The following is a 26,402-nucleotide window of genomic DNA, read 5'->3' as shown; positions in this document are numbered from 1 at the left end:
ATCTTGAAAGAAGAGTAGGAAGCAGCCAGAGAGAGGACATTGTGTAGGTTGAAGTTGCAGAAGGATGTAGGCTGGTTGATGAGATCTAATGTTTTCTAGGAAGACAGAGACCCTGTGAACAAAGATGGCACTTTGGGGACACTGAGTAATTGATTTAATTGATTTAATATAGTTAAAGCTACTTTGTGAGGTTCGGAGCAGTAAGATCATGACAATGAGTAAGATAATGTTAGCGATGTGTAGAATGAGAAATGCAGTGAATCAAAGAGACCTGGACAACCCTATCCCTGAAGGAGCAGATTAGGAAAGAAAGCCCAGAAAGACAAGTTTTTTGCCTTCCTTCTCTTCTGTTCCACACACCCACGTGCTAGCTGGGTATCTTTTGTGATACAGATAGGAAAAGGCAATTCTGTAGGGTATATAGAAGTAGAAATGTAATGTTGTACCCATAAAACTTGTATAATGTAATAAGCCAATGTTATCTCAATAAAAAGAAATGAATCCCTTCACCCAGAAGGGAGTGAAGCTGGAAAGGCCAAGGCCAAGTTGATCTCCTTAATAAATAGCTGGAAAGCAATAGCAACAAACATTGTAGAGTTGGGTTTAGTGGATTAAGGGCTCGAGAAATGGAGGGCGGAAAAAGAGGATTTCCAAAGGGTTTCTGTGGATTATGAACTGAATCCTCCTTGATGTTGGTTGAAAGATAAAAATTTGAAATTCCTCTTATTTTATGGTAACAGAACTGAGCTTTCTTTGAAAAGAAAACAGGCACATAATGATTGGAGTGATTTGCCCAGCATCACACAACTAACTAGTATTTGGTGAAGCCAGGAGTTGAACTCAGGCATTTGAATTTATAGAAGTCAGTGGACTCAGGATTTTAAGCATAGGACAAAGAAGTATGGGGTAAATTCAAAGTAAATATATTTTTACTATTTAATTTTCTTGATTTAAAAATGATTATACTTAATGTTGATATCTAGTTCTCTTAAGTTGGAAAATTGTTATAATGTAGTTTTAAAGAATGCCACGGGAATGGGGGATAGCACAGTTTTTCCTTGTAGCATAAAATATGCTCTTGCCCTCTCCTGTGCGCATAATACCTGGCACATTGTGGATTCTGAATAAGCATGGGCTGAATTGGTATACACACGTCTCAGGTGGTGCTAATGGTCAAGAACCCCCTTGCCAATGCAGGTAGACATTAGGAGACACAGGTTCGATCCCTGGGTTGGGATTCCCCTGGAGGAGGGCATGGCAACCCACTCCAGTATTCTTGCCTGGAGAATCCCATGGACAGTCCATGGGGTTGAAAAGTGTAAGACATGACTAAAGCGACTTATTCCTCAGTCTGCAAGGTGCTGGACAGATGACTGCTCAAGCGTGACTACTCTGTAACAAACGTGTCTGCATTCACAACCCTGGGGGTTAAGGTACTGGCTTACCCTGTTTGTCTCCTCAAAGAAATGTGGTCTTCATTCACTCAAGTTTCAGCTTCTCTCCCTATCTCGGTGGATTTCCAAGGGAAATGATTCTCAGGCTTTTAAGGCATAGATGACCCTTTGGGTTTGTGTGTACATACCCATGGCCTGTTTTGTGTACCAGAGAACATGGCAAGGAAAAAGGTAAATTTATATTTATGTACAAGTATGCAACACAACCTTAGGCATGTTTTATAACGTATGGTCCAACATTTGCCTAAAGGAAATCTCAGATAGTAATTTCCTTTAGGCAAGTGTTGGATCTTACATTATAAAACATGCCTAAGGTTGTGTTGTATAACTATTAGTCACATTTAAAAATCAAAGTATATGATGCAATTAAGTACTATACATTCAAATTAGATATTTCAGTTTACATACATATCCCAGCACAGGATTAAGAGCTTTTAGGTTCAAATTCAAAAGTACTGTTTTAGTACTTTTTAAACTGTTTTAAAAATCCAAACAATGCATTTATACTCTTATCTTGTTCACCAAATTCTTTATAGCACACAATACACAATATGAGGAAGTCACGTCTCTGGGCAAAGTTTACTTGTGATTTCATCTCAGATTTCATCTCATTTCATTCATTCCTTCAACATTTTATTGATTGCTTGCTAACTGCCTAGCAAGGTGCTAAGAGTTGTGAATACAAAAGAAAAAGTCAAGGTTCAGTTCTCAATCCTGCTCCAGGGCCTGGGCGAGGTGGAAAACACCAATAGCAAGCTAGCCCCAAGGGACCTCAGGTGCATATTCCTTCTTCCAAGTCTAAAATCCTTCAGTTTAGTTCAGTCGCTCAGTCGTGTCTGACTATTTGCGACCCCATGGACTGCAGCACACCAGACCTCCCTGTCCATCACCAACTCCCGGAGCCCACCCAAACCCATGTCCATTGTGTCGGTGATGCCATCCAACCATCTCATTCTCTGTCGTCCCCTTCTCCTCCTGCCCTCAATCTTTCCCAGCATCAGGGTCTTTTCAAATGAGTCAGCTCTCTGCATCAGGTGGCTAAAGTATTGGAGTTTCAGCTTCAACATCAGTCCCTCCAGTGAACACCCAGGACTGGTCTCCTTCAGGATGGACTGGTTGAATCTCCTTGCAGTCCAAGCACCACAGTTCAAAACATCAATTATTCGGCACTCAGCTTTCCTTATAGTCCAACTCTCACATCCATACATGACTACTGGAAAAACCACAGCCTTAACTAGACGGATCTTCGTTGGCAAAGTAATGTCTCCGCTTTTTAATATGCTGTCTAGGTTGGCACCCCACTCCAGTACTCTTGCCTGGAAAATGCCATGGATGGAGGAGCCTGGAAGGCTGCAGTCCATGGGGTCGCTGAGGGTCGGACACGACTGAGCGACTTCACTTTCACTTTTCACTTTCATGTATTGGAGGAGGAAATGGCAAACCACTCCAGTGTTCTTGCCTGGAGAATGCCAGGGACGGGGGAGCCTGGTGGGCTGCCATCTATGGGGTCGCACAGAGTCGGACACGCCTGAAGCGACTTAGCAGCAGCAGCAGCAGGTTAGTCATAACTTTCCTTCCAAGGAGTAAGCGTCTTTTAATTTCATGGCTGCAATCACCATCCGTAGTGATTTTTGGAGCCCAGAAAAATAAAGTCAGCCACTGTTTGCATGGCGCCCTACTCCAGTACTCTTGCCTGGAAAATCCCATGGGCAGAGTAGCCTGGTAGGCTGCAGTACATGGGGTCGCTAAGAGTTGGACACGACTGAGCGACTTCACTTTCACTTTCCACTTTCATGCATTGGAGAAGGAAATGGCAACCCACTCCAGTGTTCTTGCCTGGAGAATCCCAGGGATGGGGGGAGCCTGGTGGGCTGCCGTCTATGGGGTCGCACAGAGTCGGACACGACTGAAGCGACTTAGCAGCAGCAGCAGCAGCAGCACTGTTTCCACTGTTTCTCCATCTATTTCCCATGAAGTGATGGGACCGGATGCCACGATCTTAGTTTTCTGAATGTTGAGCTTTAAGCCTTTTTCAGTCTCCTCTTTCACTTTCATCAAGAGGCTCTTTAGTTCTTCACTTTCTGCCATAAGGGTGTTGTCATCTGCCTATCTGAGGTTATTGATATTTCTCCTGGCAATCTTGATTCCAGCTTGTGCTTCATCCAGCCCAGCGTTTCTCGTGATGTACTCTGCATATAAGTTAAATAAACAGGGTGACAATATACAGCCTTGACATACTCCTTTTCCTATTTGGAACCAGTCTGTTGTTCCATGTCCAGTTCTAACTGTTGCTTCCTGACCTGCATATAGGTTTCTCAAGAGGCAGGTCAGGTAGTCTGGTATTCCCATCTCTTTCAGAATTTTCCACAGTTTATTGTGATCCACACAGTCAAAGGGTTTGACATAGTCAATAAAGCAGAAATAGATTTTTTTTTTTGAACTCTCTTGCTTTTTTGATGATCCAGCGGATGTTGGCAATTTGATCTCTGGTTCCTCTGCCTTTTCTAAAACCAGCTTGAACATCTGGAAGTTCATGGTTCACATATTGCTGAAGCCTTGCTTGGAGAATTTTGAGCATTACTTTACTAGCGTGTGAGATGAGTGCAATCATGCCGTAGTTTGAGCATTCTTTGGCATTGCCTTTCTTTGGCGCTGGAATGAAAACTGACCTTTTCCAGTCCTGTGGCCAATGCTGAGTTTTCCAAATTTGCTGGCATATTGAGTGCAGCACTTTCACAGCATCATCTTTTAGGATTTGAACTAGCTCAACTGGAATTCCATCACCTCCATTAGCTTTGTTCATAGTGATGCTTCCTAAGGCCCACCTGACTTCACATTCCAGGATGTCCGGCTCTAGGTCAGTGATCACACATTCGTACTTCTACACTAATAAACTAGGAATAAGGTTTTGACTAATCTGACGTAATTTAAAACGATTAGTGCGGTTCTTTGCCCTGCCCATCCTTTCGCGGTCGGCTGAAGATCAGCTTTAATACGACTCGCCTGGAAGAGGCTGTGCTAGCATTCTGAAAGTTTATAATTAAGTTCAGTGTTTGAGTGTGGGCTAGAATTGGGGAGGAGAACGACCATTAATTACAGAGTTTCGTCTGTGAGTGCCTGAGGGCTTTAAAGTACCAGAAACAGGAGAAACGGACAAAGCTTTACTCATTTTTAAATAAAAGTCGCACAAGAGTTGCGGACGGAATCCGGCTGCCCTTGGCACTCCGTGGGGCGCGGGCGGGTTGGGACGGTCGAGCATCTCCTCCACCGACCATCGTTCACCATCCCCCACCCCCCCAACTCCGGTTCTGGGTCTGAGGCCCTAGTCTAGGAGCGCTGCCGCTGACCCGGGCTCTGAGGGTTTGGGGCCTCCATCCTTGAGCCCCGTTCTTGGGACAGGAGGCGATAGCCAGCGCGCACGGAAGTGTGCTCGCCTCGTCCCAGTCCGAGTCTGACTCTCCTCCCCCACTTCCTCCTGCGAATTGGCTCAGCCTCCAGGGCGGCTCCTCCTCCTGCTCTGCCTCCTCCCACTGGCCGAGGCAGGACCCCGGCCGGGGGTGCGGCGCCCGTCCCGGCAGTCCCGAGCCCGAGGCGCGACGCTGAGCGGCCGAGCTGGAGGGAGGCGGGGGCCGCCCGAGCTGCTGTCCCCGCCCCGCGCGCCCTGCGCCCCACTTCCCGGGCGGCCGCTCAGCAGCTCGGCCCTCCTTCCTCCCCCAGCGGTGTCCGGGACTCGCGGGGAAGCGAGCAGCTGGCAAGTTTCGGCGCGCGCAGGCGGCGGGCCGCGGGCTCCGTGCGCTCCGGGAGGGGTGGCCGCGACTCCGGGCTCGGCGCCCCGCGCGCACTTCGACGATGGCTTCTCTGCCGCGGCGGCGACTGCGCCTTCGCCCCCGCCGCCTCCTGCTGCTTCTCCCCGGAATCCTGCTGCCTCTTTGCGGCGCCTTCAATCTAGATGTGGAGAGTCCTGCGGAGTACTCCGGCCCAGAGGGAAGTTACTTCGGCTTCGCGGTGGACTTCTTCGTGCCCAGCGCGTCTTCGTAAGTGGCCACACTTGGAAGGGGAGTTGGTCCCCTCCGCCATCAAGCGCACCCACCCTGCGATTTCCCATAGGGAGCGACCTCTGCAAAAGATCCCGGCGTCTTTCTATCCGTTCCTTCTAACCTTCCCTCCCCCTCACTGGGCGAGTTAGATTCTGGGTGGATGAAATATTTGGGGGAGGTGAGCCCCCGTACTGCTCATCACCCAGTTCCCCCTTCTCCCTTCTTCATAGGGAGCGCTTAAAAGCAGACCTGTGCTTAAAATTAGGGGAAAGAGGGAGATCAACAAAGGCTAGTCCGGCGGAACACCGCGCAGCCTCTGCGGGCTCCCGGGACTTGGTCAGTTTCATCTCTGAACTTCTTTCTGTCCTATACCAGTTAAAGTTAGCCTTTCCTGTAGTCGTCTTTTTTGCTTCACAGACTTACTTAAATACCCGTGTTTTTCGCTCTCCCCAAAGCCCTCCCTCATTCTTTACGCCTCTCAGTCTGATTCTGTCCCTCCTCGTCTGCTCCTTTTCCAGACATTCTGATGACTAAAATGACCATTCTGTCGTAGGAGATTCATTGTGTCTTATCTCTGAGTCTGTCAAACCTGTGTACATTGGAGGCTGAACAGATGAATTGGATGTGTCATCTGTTCTTTTTATAGTGATCCATTATTTGGGTCATTGTTCAGAAAGAACAAGGGTGTTTGCTGAGTTTTCACTCACTACAGGTCTTTTCAGTTATGTTTCAAATTGCCAACGTTTCGCGTTGCACAGGATTTGGAACAGAGTTATTGTCATTATTGGATTAAAAGTTGTCTCTCACGTCACCAAACGCTGACATCATTCTCACCACCCACCACCTTTTTTAGCGTTAGAAATACTGATATAATCAGTGTTCACTGGCTGTCTTTTGATGTTTAAATCTTGTTTCCAACAGGGAGAACTGTTCCTAGCTCTTATAAATCGTAGCAACATATTTTTGTGTTTTTTTTTTTTTCCTGTATTTTAAAGTATTGTTTTTGGGGGAGGGGAGGGAGGATAATTTTAATGGTCAGTGCTTTTTAGAACCATTTTTTCCTATTCATACATACCTAATTTGAAGATGATTAAGTATTTTTCCTTGACTCTAATAATATTCATCAGGATTTATTCTTTCTGAGAGTTGTTGATTATCATTCATTTTGGTGACAACCTTTGCAGCAGTAAATCTGTTGGAAGCAGTTGGTGGAAATTAGACCTCGATCTCTGTAGTGAACTCAATTTTGCTTTCTCCAGCATCATTGCTTTTTATGAGACCTGAGCACAGATTTTCCAAAGTGATAAAAATAATCATTAACTTCAGGAAGCATTTACTGCCTTCTCATTTGATGTAATCATATTTTCAGCCTTTTTTGTTAATAAAATTTCTTTTTGTCTCCAGATAGTTTTAAGTGTATGCCTTTATATTGCAGAGGATTTTAGTTGCTCTCAGAGTGCTCTTAATAATTCTAATAGTTTTGAAAATACGTGTTGTCTTTTGTCAAGAGTTACAGAAACAAGAATTAGCATTTAAATGCTTTCATGTTGATGGAGTGTTTTGCAAATGTTGCTCTTAACTCTGTGGCAACTCTCTGAGTTTAGTGGTGTAAAGATAGGTGACAAAATTATAAACTTTAAGTGTTTTTACCATGGAAAATGCAGTAATGTTGACTGTTGGCTTGATATATTTCCTGTTTTTCGGTTGTGAGGGTGGATGTCTACTTTGTGACCAGCCATTGTGGTTGTTGAATGCACTGTGACCTCACAGGTTTACATGATCTCCCACTTGGGCCTTTAATGGTAAGGTAAAAGTGAAGTTGGTTTGGTTTCATATAACATTTTGAAACTTTCTTCACTAACTTTGTTACTAATAGACTAGTAAGCTCTAGAAATAGCCTTTCTTATAAAATTATCTTTGAGATTAAAAAAACCCAAAATATATATAAACAAAGGTGTCTACTGAGCATTTCAGATTTAAAAAAGATTGATGCAAACTTATGCTTCCCTGGTGGCTCAGTGGTAAAGAATCCGCTGCCAGTGCAGGAGATGGGGGTTCCATCTCTGGCTTGGAAAGATCTGGAGAAGGGAATGGCAACCCACTCCAGGATTCTTGCCTGGACAATCCTAAGGACAGAGGAATCTGGTGGCTACAGTCCATGGGGTTGCAAAGAGTCAGACAGGACTGAAATGACTGAACAACAATGTGCTTAATTTTGTAGAAAGGTACTTCTAAAGTTTAACAAGCATTGGAATCCCAGGTGCATGAGAATGCCATTTACAGTATCAGCAGCTGCATTTACTGTTGTCATTTGGTGTAATAATAAACATCTAAAGGGAAATAAAATTCACGTTAAAAAAAGTGCTAATTAAAAATTCCTTTCTTCTGAAGGAAGAGTGCCTGGATTAATGAGGAAGCAATGAGGTCTCCTCCTGCTGCTTCTGGTTTCTGAAGATGTCTAAATACCTTTGGCAAGCTGTAGGACTGTTTTGTCTCATTTTTCTTGTTACAGAAAATTGTTACCAAATTATATCCATACCCTAATGAAAACTAATGAATCAGTGTTCATAATAAGCAAAAATATTAAAGTGACTTCAGTAAAATTTCTCCAGAAATATCTTAGGTTTAAAGTGAAAAGTCAGAAAAATTGTGATTTGAAAATTATAAAAAATATAGAAAACAAACTTATGATTACCAGAGGGGAAAGATTGTAGGGGAGAAGGATAAACTAGGAGTTTGAGATTAGCAGATGCAAATTACTGTATATAAAATAAAGCAACAAGGATTTACTGTATAGAACAGTAAACTATATTCAGTGTCTTGTAATAAGTTGTAATAAGCTATAATGGGAAAGAATACATACACACACACACATATATATGTAAAACTGAATCACTTTGCTGTACACCAGAAACTAACACAACATTGTAAATTAGCTATGATTCAGAAGAAAAGGAAAAGTAATTAGGAAAAATAAAACATTGGCACTCCCTATTTTTGTTTTCCTGTATGCATTAGTTTATGGTGACTATATTGCCAAACTTACATAAAGTTTAAATAGTGTATACAGGCTAAGAAGCAAAGGCATGTTTTTCTTATGGAGAGTAATTGAAAAAGTTAAAAATTACACCCTAGGCTTAGTTATAATAATGGTATTTTACATTGGTTGACCTATTTTATAATTCACAAAGCACTTCTGCTGTGATTTTTCATTTTGCTGTGATTTTTCATTTTGCTGTGATTTCACCACAGACCCCTAGGGGAAGAAGGAAAGCAGATAAACTCATTCTTACAGATGAGGGAACTGAGGCCAGAAGCATTTGTAGCCTTAAGTTGTTTGAGTGGGATGATGTGGGGTAAAATGGAAAAGATGGGAACAAAAGGCAGAAGAAATGAAATTAAAATTCCATTTAATTTTTGTGTTCAAATTTTAAGAAGAAAATGAACAGTTTTCTTATTCTTAAGGTATGTTATACAGTTCTCATTTTACATATATTTTGAAATAATGCTATAATAAGCAACACTAGATTATAAGGCTTAATAATTAACACTAGATTATTAAGGCTAATAAGCAACACTTAATAAGGCTATTAATAAGCAACAATTAATAAGGCTACGAAACTAATAAGCAGCACTAGATTATAAGGCTTCCCCCCATTAAACGTGATTGGAGCCTTACAGTTACTATTTGTCCTGTGACCCCAAGGACAAGGTTTGGGTGGGTGTGCCCTCGTCACAGACCATCCTGCAAAATGATTCTCAGTCCTGACTTCCTGTTTGCAACACCTGGAGAGCCTTTAAAACCATACTGCTTCCCTGTCTGCATCTTCTATCTCAAAGCAGAGCTCAAACTTTATATTTAACAGCCTTTGGATCATTTCTCCTTGACTAGACTGTCTTACCTCAATTTGACAAAAAAGAAAAGGAACTTTTTCACTAAGTGATGTCAATTGCACCTCTGTTTCTATTATGGTACCTTCATTCTCTCTGTCGCTCTGGAAATAATTTCATATTCCGCCCTCTCATTTTCTATTTTTCTTTATCTCTCCTACTGCACACCCCTAATATTAGCCAGTGATTAGTCACCAGGCAGAAGGTCCTAGAAGTTCTTCCTTGCTAATGTTTCTTGCATCCATCCCTGCTTTCCACTTGTACTTTGACAAGCTGTCACAAGTGTGGTCTGGGGTACTCAGGTCATCACTTTTGCTCATCATTTAGCTCTTAGACCTGCAAAACATCTTACATGTTTCTAACACTTTTCTCTTTCTGAAGCATCTTTTGATCCTGGTATTCTGTTTAAGTTTCCTTAACAATGTTCTCATGACCAGAGATGAAGTCCCAACTGCTTAACCTGAATGAAGGCCCCTTTCAGTCTGTCCCAGTCTGCTTTTACGTTTAAAAGCTTACATCCTATTTCTCCCTTCATCTTTGTAACCATCTTCACAACCTTTTTGGAGAAGGCAATCACACCCCACTCCAGTTCTCTTGCCTGGAAAATCTCATGGACGAAGGAGCCTGGTAGGCTGCAGTCCATGGGGTTGCTAGGCGTCTGACACGACTGAGCGACTTCACTTCACTTCACAACCCTTTACCAAATAATACAGGTTATTTTCATGAACTGAACATAGTGTGGGTCTGGCTATATTGGTTCTTTTTTCTTATCATAAATAATATACATGCATAGATTCTGTCATTTTTATTTAGAAAGCAACCCCTATGTTGATTTCTCCTGATTAAGGCCCAAGGTTTATAGGATAGATATTATGGAGGAAAAGAGCAAATACATAGAATTTATAATTAAAGCATCTGTTTTACATCATATAAATGTTGACTGTAGCTTTTTTTTTTTTTTGAAAAAAATGAAAAGTAAATGTGACTGGAATTATAGCTCTGAAATAACATTCAGACAATATAATACACATTTCTTTCTATATATGTATATGATCATTTTTCGGAAGTTCCTTTTGGTGAAACCTCACTGGTCAGCCAGAGTCAGCCAAAACACATTCAACATGCTTTATCATGGAGAAGTCGATGCTGAAAGCAGCCAAATAACTTAGTTCATTTGGACGGTTTGAAAAGTGTTCTTGTCATTGTTCGGCTGGTTCTCTCTCCTCGGTGGTCAAGGTCCCATTCCCTGCAACTGCCCCTAAAGAACACTGGGTTAGAAGTGCGTCCACAGGGCATCTTCCTGCTTGTCTGCTCACATCCTCTTGTCTCTCTCACATCCTCTTCCCCTCCCTTTCCCTCTTCCTCCTTCCCTTCCCTTTTAAAAATTTCCTTTTCCTCCCCCTCTTCTGTGCTCCCTCCTCTCTTCTCCTTCATCCTGACCCTCCTTTTCTATCTCCCTTCTCCCTTCCTATCTGCTGGCCCTCCCTCTTTCTTCTTCACCTGCTTCCCTAGAGTTTCTTGGCATGATATTAATAACCTGCTCATATATGTAAACCTTAATTTTAAAGCCATTTAATGAAAATAAGTCATTGAGTGAAAATGGGGATTCTGATACTGTTTTGGGGCAAACTTTATGATGGGCGATGGATTCTGTCAGGAAATTGCAAGCACGTGAAACTAAGTTGCTCAAGTTCACATTTTTGCTGCTTATCAGAGAAATCTCTGTCAGCCTCAACTAACCCTGTGTATCTCTCCCAACTGTCCACCATTGTCAGGAAATGTTGCAAGCCAACTATTTTCTACCTTCTTTTTTTACCTCTCCTGAGAGCTTGCCTTTGGGTTAATTAATGACCCTTTGAGAAAATTGAGGAAAGAAAAAGCTCTTTTAAAAAGAGGTTTGAACTTTTTATTTCTTGTTTTATTAGGGAATCATTTTATTAATAGTTGTCTTTAGTTCTGATGTCATCATCTTGTATTTTTATGAAGTGGTCACATTTTCTAAGTTTGCTTTTATCTGTACACATTCAGAAAATTTCTCTTTTAAGTAATTGTACTGGGCATTACTATTTCCATACAATGGAAGTGGAAACTGAGGCTGAGAGATTTACAGTGACTTTCTTGAATGATTTATATGGTGATTAGAACCTTTAGACCCAAACTGCCCATTACACAGTGCTGCTTACATCATATATTTTTTTTTTTTTTTCTGGTCTGTCACTTCTTTTACTTTAATTAAGTTGTTGTAGGCATTCATTAGATATTCCTAGATGAACTCTAGTAAAAATGATTTAATTATTTATAAGGTGTTTTATTAACAGGCTGTTTTTTGTTACTGTGGCAGAAAGACACAAACTTGTCCTCCCAACACATTAGCAGGCTTTTCCTCTCTGCGATATGTGTTGCTCTTATAGTCTTAATTTTCTCATACAGGATCTTTTGCCATCCTGTACTCTTTGTTCTCTACAAATGCTTACTTTTTTTCTCTCCCTTTTAGGACTTAACATCTGTCTAAGGCGGTCTTACTGTTTTTATCTCTCCATTTTTCTCTTTTAGAACTTTCTCTTAACACTCTTACAAGTAACTTCAATATCATGTTGACACTTTGCACAAAGAACTTCATTTCTCAGCTTTTTTTCCCTCCCATTCCTCCCATTAACCTAGCACGTAGAAGCTGAGAATGCTCACACATTCCTTTTATATTATTCTACCATTTCTGTGGCATTTCACCAATGTGCAAGACTGCACATGAAGGTATGCTTAGGAAAACTTGATGAACACCCTGGTTAGCACATCTAATTACCGTCATTTCATGCCCATAATGTGCAGATGGTCTGATGAAAAGCAGCAGCCTTGTTCCTGGTCTTATCCAAGGAACTTGAGCTCTATGCTACCAAACGAGTGAGTGCAATTTCCATTCAGAACTCTCCTGCAGCGCCCTTTTTTCTGTCTTTGCTGAAGCCTGTGTCCCCTACCAACTTCCCAGCCTTCTCTGTCTCTAGTGCCAAGTAAAGAAAGTATGTGAAACCCAAGATTAAGAAGCGATATGTTACAGAAAGAAATTATTCTAAGGATAACTTAAATAATCAGATGTTTATTGGAGGATGATTTCTGCATTCTGCAGGGGTTGGTGATAGTGGAGGTGGCTTTTTATGGATGGCTGTTAAAACTGAGACTTATAACTATCAAATGTACTTGCCACTAAGTTGTCAATTTAATAAGCTTTTTTAAAGCGATTATTATGTGGCAGTACAAAGATGAATGAGGGTATCCTTCATTCATGGAAGCAGTTTATTATAAGGTAGGAAGAAGTGCTTTGACAAAAAATTATTAAAGATACTGTAGTGTGCTGTGTGAGGACAGTTCAGAAATGAGTGTGCTTGTAGGTTTTTAAATAGATTCTGAGAACCAGCTCTTCTGTCCTGATGTCCTGGAACCTGTCCTTTATCCACAACACAAAAATCATAACACACACCTGTGCTTGTATTACTCTTATTAGGGCTACTGTAGGAATGATCCTATGCCTTTTTAGGTACAGATCTGAAAAGTATACTTCTCAGAAATACTTTTTTTTCCCCTATCTTGTACTCAAGAATCATTTAATTCAGATAAGGAGGGGCAGTTTTATAATTTTGTAGCCAAATTTTTGACCCGTTGAAAGGCAGATTTCATATAAATATGTGTGTATGGATGTGTGTGTGTGTGTGATTTAGTTGTTAACCAGCTCTGCTGTAGAAAAGTAGGGTAGGATGATAACTGAGCTGCTCTCTTATTCATGGGGGTTAAGGGTTCTCGAGTTGGACTGTGAAGAAAGCTGAGCGCCGAAGAATTGATGCTTTTGAACTGTGGTGTTGGAGAAGACTCTTGAGAGTCCCTTGGACTGCAAGGAGATCCAGCCAGTCCATCCTAAAGGAGATCAGTCCTGGGTGTTCTTTGGAAGGACTGATGCTAAAGCTGAAACTCCAATACTTTGGCCATGGGAAGAGTTGACTCATTGGAAAAGACCCTGATGCTGGGAGGGATTGGGGGCAGGAGGAGAAGGGGACGACAGAGGATGAGATGGCTGGATGGCATCACCGACTCGATGGACGTGAGTCTGGGTGAACTCCAGGAGTTGGTGATGGACAGGGAGGCCTGGCGTGCTGCGATTCATGGGGTCCCAAAGAGTCGGACACGACTGAGCAACTGAACTGAACTGAACTGAACTGAAGGGTTCTCTTACTCAGCTTTTTTTTTTTTCCTTGCTGAATGAAAACTTAGTTGGCTATGAGGAGAAAGAGCCAGCATTGGTGTTTTACTGATGCCAAATATGACTGCATAAAACTTTATTCAGCAGGGTGTGGCTTGGTTGGGAATTTTGTCTTTTGAGTGTGGAGTTTTAAGATAAGTATCTGAAAGCAAGATTCAAGTAATTCATGCAGCCAGCTCTTGACTGGTCTAAATAGGATTTGGTAGATACCATCCAGAAGAAATGAAGTTGATAAATAAAAGTTAAAATCAAAGCATTCCAGTACTTCCCCCAAATCAGCTTTATCACTTTTCCTTTGATGCCATGATTACCTTACAATAAAATATCTTTTAGCTCCAAAAAAAAAAAAAAGAGAGAAATCAGAGCTTTCCATATTTAAGATGTAGGTTTGTTCATAACTTCACAAAAAAGTGAAAAGCAATTGTGAGTATTTTCTTTGCTGGAAGAATGTAAGTGACTTAGTGTTTAGTAAGGAAATGATAGCGGTGGTAGCATTTACCGAGGGCCTTCTGTGCTTGACTCCGTTCTGCTTAGCCTTGTTTACACTGGCCTCTTTCTCTGCCTCCTAAATGTTGTTGCTTCCTCTCTTTGGTCCTCCTCTCTGTGCGAAACTCTGCATTCCTAGTTGACATTCTCACCATATTATCTCTACAACAGTAGTCTTCTTAGAGCCACAGATCACCAATTAGGTGTCTCACAGGTGTTGCAGGCTAACATGTTGGGAACTGAATTCTTGGTTTTCCTATAAAATACTCAGTCTGCCTTTTGCTTCCCTACTCTCTCTGCTTTTCTAGCACAGTGTATGGTTCTCCCACTCCTGAGCTCCAGAAGGAAACCGAGGTATTATTCTTTCATGTCATCTTCTCTTTCTATCCTGGTCAAGCCATGAGCTCTTCCTGTTCATTTTACTGCAGATATTTTCCAACTCTGCCCATCCGTCTCTTTCTCCATCTACCCTCCCAATCTCAGTTACTGTCACCTCCTTCCTCCACTGCTGAAAGTCTCTCACTTTTCTTGTTCCATTTTTACCCCCTCCTCCCTTTATTTGTTTCCCCTAAGGCACCAAATTTCATTTTCTTTATTAGATTATGTCTTTCTCTTGCTTTAAAAAAAAAACATTCAGAAGCTTCACATGGACCTTAGGAGAAAATCCGAAAGTTTTGCTCTGGCTGAAGGACCCTGTGTGATTTAGCTTTGGCCAAATGTCCTAGTTTTATTTTGTGCCATTCTCAGTTTGCTGTCCTTCAGCTGCTCCTCTTCTTTGTAAGTCTTTCCTGCTTTGCAACTTTGTACCTCTGCCTGGGATGTTCCCTTCCACCTCTCTATTGTTGTTGTTCAGTCACAAAGTCGTGTCTGACTCTTGGTGACCCCGTGGACTGCAGCACTCCAGGCTACTCTGTCCTCCACTGTCTCCTCGAGTTTACTCAAATTCATGTCCATTGAGTCGGTCATGCTATCTAACCATCTCTTCTTATGTTGCCCCCTTCTCTTTTTCCCTTCAATCTTTCCCAGCATCAGGGTCTTTTCTACTGAGTTGGCTGTTCTGTAGAGCCACTCATCAGGTGGCCAAAATATTGGAGCTTCAGCTTCAGCCTCAGTCCATCCAGTGAATATTCAGGGTTGATTTCCTCTAGGATTGACTGACTTGTTCAACCTCTGCATTCCAGTCCCTTATTCCCTTACTCCCAATACACAAGACGCTCTTTGGCAACTTCCTTCTAATCATGTACACTTCAGTGTCTTAGTGAGTCTTAGTGAAGTCGCTCAGTTGTGTCTGACTCTTTGCGACCCCATGGACTGTAGCCTACCAGGCTCCTCTGTCCATGGGATTTTCCAGGCAATAGTCCTGAGTGGATTGCCATTTCCTTCTCCAGGGGATCTTCCCAACCCAGGGATTGAACCCTGGTCTCCGTCATTGTAGACAGACACTTTACCATCTGAGCCACCAGGGAATTCAGGTAAATCCATTTGTGACTTTACCTACAAGAAGTCTTTTCTCCTAGTTCTTTAAAGATAACTTCCTTAGATATCCCTTTATCTGAAGAAAATCTCTCCCCTGCATTCTTTAGAGATAACTTTGCTTTATCTAAAAAGGTGTCCTCCCCATACCCAAATAATGTCTCTCAGCCAATTGTTGGTTTCTTTCCTAGCACTTGTAACAGGGACTAATTTTCTTTGCTAGTTTCTTAATTTTCCCCCAAGGGAATGTAAGCTCCACTGAGAGCAGGAATCAAGATGGTTTTATTCACCCTGGTTTCTCTAGTGCCCAGATCTGTGCCTTAGTAGTGGAGACACTCAGTCTATCTTTTTCTGAATGAATAGAAAAACAGCTAAAGAAAAGACCTCTTTTACTTAAAAATCTGATTCCTGATTATTTTTATCTTTTGCTAATTTTACCCTTTTAGGAAATTGAATAGTGGTTTTGTTCTTTAACCAGAGGTTGATTAAATTAATCCAGTGAAAAGAGAAATTTGTTAGTCGCTATAAAAAAAAAAAAAATTGAAGTATGTTGTTTTAAGACAAGATAAGTTTTCCCAGTGGAGAAATGATAGTATTTAGAATTACCATATGTTAGAAATCATTTATTTTTTTTTTGACCATTCAAGATATAGAATGTATAAAGTAAATCATTAAAGAAAAACCCCAAAACCCACAAATTAAAACAAAATGTCCCTGTCTTCAGCCAGCATATATTTTTAACAAATTTATTGAGCTATAATTGACATGATTTGCTGGCATATTGAGTGCAGCACTTTCACAGCATCACCTTTCAGGATTTGAAATAGCTCAACTGGAATTCCTTCACCTCCACTAGCTTTGTTCGTAGTGATGCTTTCTAAGGCCCACTTGACTTCACATGCCAGGATGTCTGGCTCTAGGTCAGTGATCACACCATCGTGATTATCTGGGTCGTGAAGATCTTTTTTGTATAGTTCTTCTGTGTATTCAAGTTTGGAAAACTCAGCAGTGGCCACAGGACTGGAAAAGGTCAGTTTTCATTCCAATCCCTAAGAAAGGCAATGCCAAAGAATGCTCAAACTACTGCACAGTTGCACTCATCTCACACGCTAGTAAAGTAATGTTCAAAATTCTCCAAGCCAGGCTTCAGCAATATGTGAACTGTGAACTTCCTGATGTTCAAACTGGTTTTAGAAAAGGCAGAGGAACCAGAGATCAAATTGCCAACATCCGCTGGATCATGGAGAAAGCAAGAGAGTTCCAGAAAAACATCTTTTTCTGCTTTATTGACTATGCCAAAGCCTTTGACTGTGTGGATCACAATAAACTGTGGAGAATTCTGAAGAGATGGGAGTGCCAGACCACCTGACCTGCCTCTTGGGAAATTTGTATGCGGATCAGGAAGCAGCAGTTAGAACTGGACATGGAACAACAGACTGGTTCCAAACAGGAAAAGGAGTCCGTCAAGGCTGTATATTGTCACCCTGGTTATTTAATTTATATGCAGAGTACATCATGAGAAACGCTGGACTGGAGGAGACACAAACTGGAATCAAGATTGCCGGGAGAAATATCAGTAACCTCAGATATGCAGATGACACCACCCTTATGGCAGAAAGTGAAGAGGAACTCAAAAGCCTCTTGATGAAAGTGAAAGTGGAGAGTGAAAAAGTTGGCTTAAAGCTCAACATTCAGAAAACGAAGATCATGGCATCCGGTCCCATCACTTCATGGGAAATAGATGGGGAAACAGTGGAAACAGTGTCAGACTTGATTGTTTTGGGCTCCAAAATCACTGCAGATGGTGACTGCAGCCATGAAATTAAAAGACGCTTACTCCTTGGAAGGAAAGTTATGACCAACCTAGATACCATATTCAAAAGCAGAGACATTACTTTGCCAACAAAGGTCTGTCTATTCAAGGCTATGGTTTTTCCTGTGGTCATGTATGGATGTGAGAGTTGGACTGTGAAGAAAGCTGAGCGCCGAAGAATTGATGCTTTTGAACTGTGGTGTTGGAGAAGACTCCTGAGAGTCCCTTGGACTGCAAGGAGATCCAACCAGTCCATTCTGAAGGAGATCAGCCCTGGGATTTCTTTGGAAGGAATGATGCTAAAGCTGAAACTCCAGTACTTTGGCCACCTCATGGGAAAAGTTGACTCATTGGAAAAGACTCTAATGCTGGGAGGGATTGGGGGCAGGAGGAGAAGGGGATGACAGAGGATGAGATGGCTGGATGGCATCACTGACTCGATGGGCAGGAGTCTGAGTGAACTCCGGGAGTTGGTGATGGACAGGGAGGCCTGGCGTGCTGCGATTCATGGGGTCGCAAAGAGTCGGACACGACTGAGTGACTGAACTGAACTGACTGAACTGACATGATAAACTGTACCTATCTAAAGTGACAGTTTGGCTGGCATAAATTTTTAGTTGATATAACTTTGCCGACAAAGGTCCTATAGTCAAAGTTGTGGTTTTTCCAGTAGTCATGTACAGATGTGAGAGCTGGACCATGAAGAAGGCTGAGTGCCAAAGAATTGATGCTTTTGAATTGTGCTGGAGAAGACTCTTGAGAGTCTCTTGGACAGCAAAGAGATCAAACCAATCAATCCTAAAGGAAATCAACCCTGAATATTCATTGGGAGCACTGAGGCTGAAACTGAAGCTCCAGTCCTTTGGCTACCTGATGCAGAGTTGACTCATTGGAAAAGACCCTGATGCTGGGAAAGATTGAGGGCAGAAGGAGAAGGGGCAGTAGAGGATGAGATGGTTGGATGGCAACACCGACTCAATGGGCATGAGTTTAAGCAAGATCTGGGAGATGGTGAGGGACAGGGAGGCCTGGCGTGTTGCAGTCCATGGCATCGCAGCAGAGTCTGACACGACTTAGTGACTGAACAACAACAGCGACAGCAACCCTGAAGTTGCCCTGTAATGTGTTACTGGATGGAATAGAGCATACCGAATAATGTATGTATGTAAAAGAGCACCGAATGAGTAAGGAAGATGGATTATGCTCTCAGTGAGTGGTTTTTTAAAAATATTTGTGGATAAAATAAGGAGAATGATTGCTTTTCCTAAATCATAAGAAATGGATTATGCTTTGTGTGATTTAAAGTTTTGTCTTCCCATTTGTATTTTAGCAGGATGTTTCTTCTGGTGGGAGCGCCCAAAGCAAACACTACCCAGCCTGGGATTGTGGAAGGAGGGCAAGTCCTTAAGTGTGACTGGTCTTCTCACCGCAGGTGCCAGCCGATTGAATTTGATGCCACAGGTAAGCATTTATATGGTGGCCCCTTTTCTTAATTTCCGTTACTTATATTTTCCCCCTATCTTTATCTCCCTCCATTTGACATAGTTTAAAACATTTAATTTTTGAAAGTACTTGCATTAGCTTAAATGTAACAATTTAATGACATATATAAGTACTTCAGATCCCCAGAGAGTTAAAGACAAATGACTTATTATATTATTATTATTATTATTTTTTGTACAATTTTGTGGCATGTAAAAGCCTTAATACATTGTGTTTCTATTGCTTTAGATGTCTCCAACTTTAACTGATAATGTTAACCTGCAGAAGTCTGGGGAAATCTATTAAAATTTTTTGCCAACAGAGAAAGGACAAAAGGCTTTCTCTGAAGAGGTGCAAAAAATTTTATCAAAAACCAGTTGAGGAATCTTTTGTGTTCAAGTAGATTTGGTTGACTTAAAAAAAATTCCTTTCTAGAATTTATTGGGGAAATAATATATTATGATTCTGATAACTTTAAAGTTTTCTCTACAGGGACAATTCCACTGTCGTGGTAAGGAGAAAGATAGGATAAGATGAGAAATAAATAATTTTAAGTTTTTCACTTACATAGGTAAAATAAAATATGCATAATCCTATATATATTTGTGTTGGTATATTTATCTACATTTGTGAAAGCTTAGAGAATCCTTAAAGAAATAGTTTGACATTCTTCAGGTACAATAGTTTGCATAATTTTTTTAACAGTGTTGATTTGCTGTCTTTGACAGAATATTTTAAGATAAGTCTGAAAAAAATTAATATTTTTTTTCTATATTGTTATTTACTGCTAGTTCTAAAATATTCATTCTAGGAATTATGCTATCAGTGAAACAGAAATCATGATATGGACTGTTCCCTTTGATATCATGATCAGTGCCAAAATGAATGTCATTAAGCCAGTTCTTTATAGGAATCAGGTCATGTTTGCTTTTTTCCATTTGAAACCATCTGCATTAAAACTTTTTTTTTTTCCCTATATATATGGCATTTGGAAAACTCTAGGAGTATGTTAAAGGTTCAGTGTTACCACAAATAGAGAAATATATCTGTGATTCAGGGTATTATTGGTCAGGGCTTCTATGTCTTCTAACAAAATACGCATATTAATGAATAAAACTGTTGAACTGTTCAGATATAGTTCTGTATTCAACACCATAGGTTTTGTGCAGTGCAAGGTAATTTATTAACTGGTCTTTATTGAAATTTGTTTATTGAAAAAATTTCAAACAGTTTAAAAGAGTAGACAGTGAAAAATAGATTTGCTCACATCAGCCTGCTTAGAGACTACCACTTTAAATAATTTCTTTTATATTCTTAGAATTTTCTTATTCTTACATATCTATATATCCTTTTTAAAAAAAAGCAACTCATGAAATAGGAGTCTTCTGTATATTACTAAGGCACCTGAGTCAACCCCCTCCGCCTCCCAATATGATCTCTTATAGACATTTATAGATTTACCGCATTCTTTGCCAATCATGGCGATTATTCAGTTTTATGTACATATAGTCCATATTGTTTATCTTGTGCCAGCAGGCAGGGCAGTCCATGGGTTCGCCCCAGTCAGCATCCTAGGCATTCTCGGCACACAATAGGGTGGGGAACGGTGGAGAGGAGGCCTGGAGGGGCAGATGGAAAAGAGCCAGCACCACCCTCCACAGTTCTCCACGCTTCTGCCCCCAGTAGCCCCTGCTGTTTGTTCTTTAGAGCAGCCAGAGTGATTCTTTTAAAATAATATTCAGATTGTAACATTCCCATTCAGATTCCACTGAGTGGACAGATTCCACTTCCATCTGTCTCACAGTAGCTAAGAGGACTCTTGAGTATTCCAGCCCACCGTTTCTGTCTTTACCTTCATGCTCTTCCAGCCTCACTGGGTCTCTTTGCAGAGTTTTGTAAACAGTAGGCACATTCTCACTTCACCTTTGCCTGGACTATTTCCACTGCCTGAAACATTGATTCCCCAAATGTACATTGGGTGCCCCTCCATCACCTCTTCTGGGAATTCCTCAAATGTCATTTTCTCAGTTATGAGCTGACCTTCTTATTTAAAATTCCAATTCCCCCTTTCCCTGTGTGCTCCCATCATCTTCTCCGCTTTATTTTTTTCCTTAGTACTCACATTGCTGTACAATTTATTTTTAGTTAATTTGTTTTAGTTATCCTTTCCTTCAATTAGGATATGTATCCCATGGGGATTGTTTTTATCTGTTTTGTTCACTGCTGCAATCCCAGGGCCTAAAACAGTGCCTGGCACAAGTGGTACCCAATACATTAAATCGATGAATGAATGAGTCATAAGAGCTTTTCCTATAGTGAGGAAATTGCTAAAGTCCTTCAGTTGTACATTGACATGTATGGACTTTTTCTATTCTTTTTGCCCTTGTTTATGATAGTTCTCTAATCATTTTGTACAGCCTCTTAGACTTCTCTTATGAAAAAAATATACAAATTGTATTTTTTCCATTACAGTTTTTGTCCAAATAGTGTTTGAATTTAAGAAAACAGGACAATATGGTTTTCAGTAATCTAGTCATAAACATGTATATCTGGAACTAGCACGATCAGACTGTATCTTGACTATGGAAGAAATGCTTACAACTTACAGCATCCTCCTGAACTTTCCTCACACCTCTGTCCTATCCTGGCCCAAATACCTCACCATCTCTGCACCATTGATGTCTTTTATCTTTTTCATTATCTCAAGAGAGATAGTGGCATTTCTGTTTCCCTCATCCTCAGTTTTGAGTCAGGGGAGATAGTGAAAGTGAAAGTGAAGTTGCTCAGTCGTGTCCGACTCTTTGCGACCCATGGACTGTAGCCTACCTGGCTCCTCTGTCCATGGGATTTTCCAGGCAATAGTACTGGAGTGGATTGCCATTTCCTTCTCCAGGGGCTCTTCCCAACCCAGGGATTGAACCCTGGTCTCCCGCATTGTAGACGGCGTCTGAGCCACCAGGGAAGTCCTGCTGACTTCCCAGGGAGATAGTAGCTGAGGGGATAAATGTGGTTTCTGGAAGCAAACCACCTGGGGCTTAACCCAGCCCTGTCATTTACTGCTGTTTAACTTTTCACAGTTTACTAACAGGTTACCACCCTCTCCCTGCCACAGTGCAGGCATGTGTTAAAAGGAATGAGTTGATTCCAATGGAGTTAAATGGAATGTTAAAACATGTGACCTACTTGGTGCAGGGCCAGGCCCACTACAGTCACTCACTTCGTATCTGTTGTTGTTCTGTTGCTCAATCATTCCCAGCTCTGCGACTTGCTGGACTGCAGCACGCCAGGCTTCCCTGTCCTTCACCATCTCCTGGAGTTTGCTCAAACTCATGTCCATTGAGTCGGTGATGCCAGGCAACAGTCTTGTCCTCTGTCCTCCCCTTCAAGTTGCTTTATATTGTTAATACTTCTCCCTTCTCAGGGACCCTGCTTACTTTCATTTGTCTCTATGATCCTGCCCTTCCCCCGTAGTCCTTTTTAAAATTTTTTTAAAAAGAAAACAACTTTCAAACATGCTTTACTTTTTCCTACCTGAAAAATTAATCGAAACAGCTTTCCCTTGAGCTTGTGTCTTCTCTTAGCCATTTTCCTTTCTCCTTTTCTTCACAAGCAATATACTGAACACTCTGCCTCCCTTTATCACCTCCCATGCTCAGCTACTTCAATCTGGCGGCTCGCTGAACCCAACCCAGCGTTGCGCAAACTCAGATCGCTGGTGGCAGTCTGCCTCAGTGGACACTTGATCCCGCATCCACCACTGTCTTACTTAAAGTTGCCACTTTTTGCCTGTCTGAAACTATCTTGTCCTCTTATTTCTCCTGACCTTTAAAAAAAAAATTACTGACATATAGTTGATGTATCATGTGTTAATTTCTTCTATACAGCAGAGTGACTCAGTTATATATGTATTTTTTTCATGTTCTTTTCTATTATGTTTTCTCATAGGATATTGAATATAGTTCCCTACCTCCTAGCCTTCTTGGGACTCTTGTGGAGTTTGCCCTTTGACTCTTCTTTCTTTGCTCTCTCTATCTATATTTGCTATACATCATCGTGTCATGAAAAGGAAATAGACCATGGAGTCACACAGACCTGCGTTCAAATCCAGGCTCTGCTATTTTTTCCAGTGTTCTTGTCTAGTTGCTCAGTCACTTCTGACTCTTTGTGACCCCATGTACTGAAGCCAGCCAGGCTCCTCTGTTCATGGGATTCTCCAGGCAAGAATATTGGAATGGGTTGCCATTCCCTTTCCAGGGGTTCCCGATGCTACTTTGGAAAGATTGCCTACCTTTCCACAGCTGTACTATATTCCAGGGGTGATCATGAAACGTTTCAGTTATTTAATTTATTTTCTCTGCTTTATTGTGTTTCTGAGTCCAGAGGAGACTTCAGTGCTTTAAAGGGCTCCATCCTCATTTTTTTGAATATTTGGGAAATAAAATTTACTGTTGTTCAGTCACTAAGTTGTGTCCAACTCTTTGTGACCCCATGGACTATAGTATGCCAGGCTTCCCTGTCCTCCACTGTCTCCTGGAGTTTGCTCAGATTCATGTCCACTGAGTTGGTGGCAGTATCTAATCATCTCTTCTGCCTCCTCCTTCTCCTTTTGCATTCAATCTTTCCTGGCATCAGGGTCTTTCCCACTGAAAGACTGTATTGTTATTACTTCTCCTGTTATTGCTGCACTGGCTTGTAGCATCAGGTGGCCGAATAATTGAAACTTCAGCTTTAGCTTTAGTCCTTCCAGTGAATATTCAGGGTTGATTTCCTTTAGGATGGACTGACTTGATCTCCTTGCAGTCCAAGGGACTCTCAAGAGTCTTCTCCAGTACCACAGTTTGAAAGCATCAGTTCTATGGCGCTTATTAGCCTTCTTTATGGTCCAGCTCTCACACCACATGACTACTGAAAAAACCATAGCTTTGACTATTTAGACCTTTTTTTTTTTTTTTTGAAGTGAAAATAAATCATTCTAATATACACACTTTCACTTCAGTTAATTCAACAGCGATTTCTGATAGGCATGCTTATCCATTTAGTTTTGCTTCAAGTTTATTTTTCAACATAGAGCCACCTTCCTAATGAGATAGTTGAGTTGAGCTATTTATTTTTAAAAAATACAGTGTACCTTGTCCTCAAAGAGTTTTATCAACTTTAACATTTTCAAAGAGCCCTATGAGGCTGCTCATTATGGTGGTTTCCCCCTGAAACTTCCCATTTGGAAGATTGCAAAACAGACTAGGATCTTCCCCAGTCTATCGGTTGCTTATATTCATATCACATCCCAGGTGGGTAAGAGGAAGAGATTGAATGATAAATAGATCGCCTCCAATCCCAGCTAGGAGAGAGAGCTTCATTTTTAGAAAGGAAACCAAATCATGAAAACCTTCCTAATGGTGTGATTCATTCCAGGATTCTTTTGAACTTAAGAAAGGAATTTAATCCTTGCACACAGTACTCTTCTTTATGGCTTTCTCGAGTTTTCTTCTCCAGCCATCATTCTCTTGCTGTAGAACTGAAAGCATGAAGTCTCTTTCTCCTTTGATAATTAAAGGTAGTGATAGTCTTCTCATTTCCTACCAAATGGATCCAACCACACTTTCAGCCATGGTGGCTTCATGTCTTCTTAAAAAATACCAGCTCGATTTATGGCTTGTTGCTTCTGTTACTCCTACAGTTGCATTAGGGTCTGGAAGTAGATGAGGTAGAGGGCGGCACCAATCAGGGAGATGAAGCCCCCGAAAATGAGAGCAGTGTGCAGATTCTGGGACATGGCTGTAGCTGGGAGCGGCCTGGATTTCTATATAGACCTTTGTCGGCAAACAGTCTCTGCTGTTTAATATACTGTGTACGTTTATCATAGCTTTCCTTTCAAGGAGTAAGTGTCTTTTAATTTCATGGCTGCAGTCACCATCCGCAGTGATTTTGGAACCCAGGAAAATAAAGTCAGCCACTGCTTCCACCTTTTCCCCTTCTATATGCCATGAAGTGATGGGACTGGATGCCGTTATCGTAATTTTTTGAATGTTGAGTTTTAAGCCAGCTTTTTGCTCTCCTCTTTCACCCTCTTTAGTTCCTCTTCACTTTCTGCCATTAGAGCGGTATCATCTGCATATCTGAGGTTGTTGATATTTTTCCCAGCAGTCTGGCTTCCAGCTTCTGTTTCATCCAGCCTGGCATTTCGCATTATGTACTCTGCATAAAAGTTGGATAAGCAAGGTGACAGTATATAGCCTTGTTGTAGTCCTTTCCCAATTTGGGACCATTTTGCCTTCTTGCATTTCTTTTTCTTTGGGATGTTTTGGTCACTGCCTCTTGTACAGTGTTACGAACCTCTGTCCATAGTTCTTCAGGCACTCTGTCTACCAGATCTAATCCCTTGAATCTATTCATCACCTCTACTGTATAATCTTAAGGGATTTTTGATTTAGGTCATGCCTGAATGGCCTAGTGGTTTTCCACTACTTCCTTCAGTTTAAGCCTGAATTTTGCAATAAGAAGCTCATGATCTGAGCCACAGTGAACTGGTCAACTTCAGCTTCTTCAACATTAGTGATTGGGGCATAGACTTGGATTACTGTCATGTTGAATGGTTCAATTTATAAAATTACTGTGCTGTTGAATTTATAAAATTATTTTATTTACATTAGCTCTTAGGTGATATATAGTAGATATTACAACTAGTGATTAGTATCATATTTCTAAAACTTCTAGGAATGCCCCTTAATTAGGTAAGCCCCTGTGACTTTTGCTAGCCAATGAAGCATGAGCAGCAGTGTAGGTGGAAGGGTTTAGGAGTTGGGACATTGTTCTGCTCCTCCTCTTGCCAGATGCCGCAGTGAGTGGTGATAGTTTAAATGATAGAGGCTCCCTCAGCGTAGGTTCCTGAGTGAGGATGATGTGAAGCTTAGGCTCTTACTGACCCACAATGTATGTATATAGAATAATTTTTTGTTATTTTTGACTAATAGATATTCGGGATGCTTGTTACTTTAGCATAATGCAGCCTAACTGAATAATACATGTAGGGATATTAAAACTAAGTAAAATTATCAGTAGTCAGCTTTTGGAAAATGGTTATTAAAACCCTTTCCTACTCTGCATGCCAACCCGAGTTCCTGTTAAGTTTCTTGTTCTATTTTATTGGGTCCTGAGTGGCTAAGTAAATAGATATCGTTGCTTTGCTAAGAATGGCCCCTGGTTGGTAAATTGAATTTAGTTTAGGAGAAACTATAGACTATTAGTACCTGATGGGGAAGCCATAGCGTTAGCATTCCCTGAGTGCATTGACTCTCATAACTGGCATGTCCTTTGTGGGAACTCTGAAAGTGCTGGCTGTGGGGTTTTTATAGGGGATACCATTCCCAGGGGCCATGAGACCGGACACACTGGTAGCAGCTTCATCCGCCAGATCTCGTTCATGTCTGAGCTGTGTCCTGGTGAGGCAAAGAGAAGTGCTCTGGACAGCTGCGTGTACTGCCGCACAGGAAAGCTCATGTGAGGACTCTCTTAGGGAGGTA

General features: G+C 41.4%; 1 protein-coding gene and 1 pseudogene across 2 annotated transcripts in view; one reads left to right on the top strand and one right to left on the bottom strand.

The window, feature by feature from the left end:
* Positions 1–5,029: 5,029 nt before the first annotated feature.
* Positions 5,030–26,402, top strand: part of ITGAV (integrin subunit alpha V) — a 101,841-nt gene continuing 80,468 nt past the window's right edge. The window contains exons 1-2 of one of the 2 annotated variants that reach the window (XM_006067879.4): positions 5,030–5,488; positions 18,734–18,861. In XM_006067879.4, coding sequence (XP_006067941.3) covers positions 5,304–5,488; positions 18,734–18,861 — 313 coding nt within the window. In that variant the 5' untranslated portion in view covers positions 5,030–5,303. Of the gene's footprint in view, positions 5,489–18,730; positions 18,862–26,402 lie in introns of both variants that reach the window. The other variant, XM_006067880.4, reaches the window with a different exon arrangement.
* Positions 24,452–24,655, bottom strand: LOC112581453 (annotated as a pseudogene).

This window comes from Bubalus bubalis, chromosome 2, assembly GCF_019923935.1.
Source record: "Bubalus bubalis isolate 160015118507 breed Murrah chromosome 2, NDDB_SH_1, whole genome shotgun sequence".
Lineage (NCBI taxonomy): Eukaryota > Metazoa > Chordata > Mammalia > Artiodactyla > Bovidae > Bubalus > Bubalus bubalis.
This window is presented reverse-complemented; position numbering and strand designations above follow the sequence as displayed.